Source organism: Charadrius vociferus, unplaced genomic scaffold (genome assembly GCF_000708025.1).
Source record: "Charadrius vociferus isolate BGI_N301 unplaced genomic scaffold, ASM70802v2 scaffold39, whole genome shotgun sequence".
NCBI lineage: Eukaryota > Metazoa > Chordata > Aves > Charadriiformes > Charadriidae > Charadrius > Charadrius vociferus.
Window position 1 is genome coordinate 2790630 of NW_009650188.1, and position 2659 is coordinate 2793288.

At 37.8% G+C, this 2659-nt stretch overlaps 1 protein-coding gene across 1 annotated transcript in view; it reads right to left on the reverse strand.

Moving 5' to 3' along the window:
* The window catches only part of DNM3 (dynamin 3), a 178191-nt gene that overhangs the window by 144636 nt on the left and 30896 nt on the right, over positions 1 to 2659 (reverse strand). Inside the window, 1 exon segment of the mRNA XM_009892901.1 lies at positions 575 to 717. Coding sequence (XP_009891203.1) covers positions 575 to 717 — 143 coding nt within the window.

Consider the following 2659-nt stretch of genomic DNA (forward strand, 5'->3'; position numbering starts at 1 on the left):
AAAAATTTGCCTATAGCTGCTTTCTGAAAGCACACGAATTTTTAATATCGGCTCCTGCAGCAAAGAGCTCTGTGGTTTAGATGCACATCACATGAAGGACTACCATCTATGATTAATTTTGATCTTGTCATCTTCAAGTTCTTTTGGATAGCCAAGTTTTTATATTGGAGAAAGAAACATTCCCTAGTCTCCTTTCAGACTCCTCATCTTACAGACTTTTAACACCATCTCCTTCCCTTGCTTGAGGTCATCTTTTTGGCACGCTGAAGAATGTGTCCATACAATCAGAAGCAGTTTCTTAACTTTGATCATCTATGTTGCCCATCTTTGTACCTTTTCCTGTTTTGCTTTCTCTCTTTTCTATGATTGCTAAAATTTATTTAGGGAAAACTCTGCTGAAATTGTAGAGTAAATAAAATGTTCTGGAACACCAACCACGGAATTCTGTGGAGTTTGCATATAGAATCCTTAACCTTACACTAATCTTTAAATTTAAACCCACTAGAAAGAAAAAAAAAAAGGGCAAAACAAACCTATACAAAGTAGAAAAGTGGACAAAAGACTAGACACTCACTGCAACAGGGCTTTTGTTTTTCTGGTTGGATCTTCTGGTCTGAAGTTTTTGTATACCTCTACTTCATGTTCTATAGAAAGCAGCTGGCTCTGGAGTTTGCTTCTGAAGGCTGGCAGGGTATCCCGAATATGATTGGTAAGTTGCTAAAAAGCAAATAAAAGTCCTTTTATACTGTTAATAAAGATGAAAGCAAACATCTCTGCCATAACCTGAGCTAGTTTACCAGTGTAGTTCCTTCTGATCTTTGAAGCAATGGACACTGTTAAAGAACAATACAACATTCCTTTTGCATACACATCATAAGCAGGCTTGAAAAATTCCTTTGTCCTCTCACTCACTAAGCCCTGTTACTACATATTTGTTTAGTTACACACAAAAAAAAGTTATATATATTACATATGCAATTTGAAGTGACTTCTCATCACTCAGCACTGATGCCACCACTCCAATTTTGCTGGTTTTCCTAAGGGTGTTTTCCAATTCCCTATGCACTTGTTCAGCATGACAACTCCTTTACTTTACAGCCACAAGACAATGTGGGAGAAGGAAGAGATTCTGTGCATCCACAGCCTATTGAGAACAGAGATGGAGGGAAGTGTAGACATACAGAGCATGTACTTGGCATTCTCCTACCATTGGGAAAATCACCTCCATGTGATTTCTGCTCCCTTGTACAAAGTATACTAAATGGAAGAGATTTTGCCCTCCTATTAATTATTATAGAACTTTACCTTTTTTTAACACTTGAATTTTGGCTGAAAGGTTCTACCGCTCAAGACTATCAGTTTTCATTTCTGAAAATATACCTAAAAGTACTGGAAGATAAATTGAAGAAGAGGATAAACAGGCCTACCAGATCTGCATCTAACTTACCTCACTTACTTTTGCATATATATGTCGCAATGTGTTTGGACAGCACTATTGATGTCTTACCTTTGCCATAAATTCCTCATGTATTGTACCCATTCCTTGATTAAAACCAAAGTGGACTTCTTGCACTATGCTGCAAACCCTCTCCCCAACCCCAGTCAGACAAGCTATAAATTAAGAATGTCATACACCAAAATACGTAAACTCAAAATAACAGTTGTTCAGCACACCAACAGGCACAAAATCAAAAGCTGCAGTTTCCCTGGAGCACCACCTTGTGGATGCAGAGAAATCGAAATATTACCTGCAACTACGAACACTAATATGTCCCAAATATCTTTCGGGCAAAACTTGAATAGATCTTCCCATATATAATATTATACACACAGTAATAGCAACAGAAGACCAACAGTTCATACTGAAATAGGTACATTTACAAAACAGCTCACAAAAAAGTTAATAGTCCATAAGGTAATGCAAGTCAGGACAGATAAGACAGTCCAAAAGTAAATGCAGCTCATGCTTCAGTCTCAAAACTAAGACATGTGGATTAAACTTTCAAGACATAAAAAGAGGCAAAATATCCTAAACACAGTCAAAATTGCAGGATACAAGCAAGTTAACTGCTGAAGACTTCAGTTCTGAGGCTCAAATAACTGGCATTAGCATTCTTTTTGAGCGAGTCTAGAGCATGGCATAACCTGGCTGTCAAGTTACAGCTGCAAAGTCACTACAGCAAGAAATTAAGCAGGCCAGCCACTTAGTTTCCTACCTTAATCAATAACTTTTCTGCTGTTTCCAGCTGCTGTTTAAAATGGACAAATCTAAGCTAACCTGGTCTTTATCTATTCCAGACCAAAGGCTGCAATATGACAGTGAACTGGAAAAAACACTATCAAAGTTTGACTTGTAGGAATGCCAAGAACACTGGTCAGCTGATAAACTAAGTTTTTAAAAAATAAAACAAATCATAGCATCGCCAGTAATTTTAGAGAGGCAGGCATGACTTGATCTTGCCCTCTTCAAACTTGCTGAGATGCATCATCATTGGAGTCACACGCTCTTCAAGCTAAGGAGTTGCGCTATGAAAAGCGTAATATTCAAAGACACAAAATGGTGGAGAGAATTATATACTCCTCCAAGTCTCCTGTAAGCAGTACCTTCATTAGGATAGCAAGCTATGGGTTTCTTGTCCAGGTAACTGGGAAATAGACT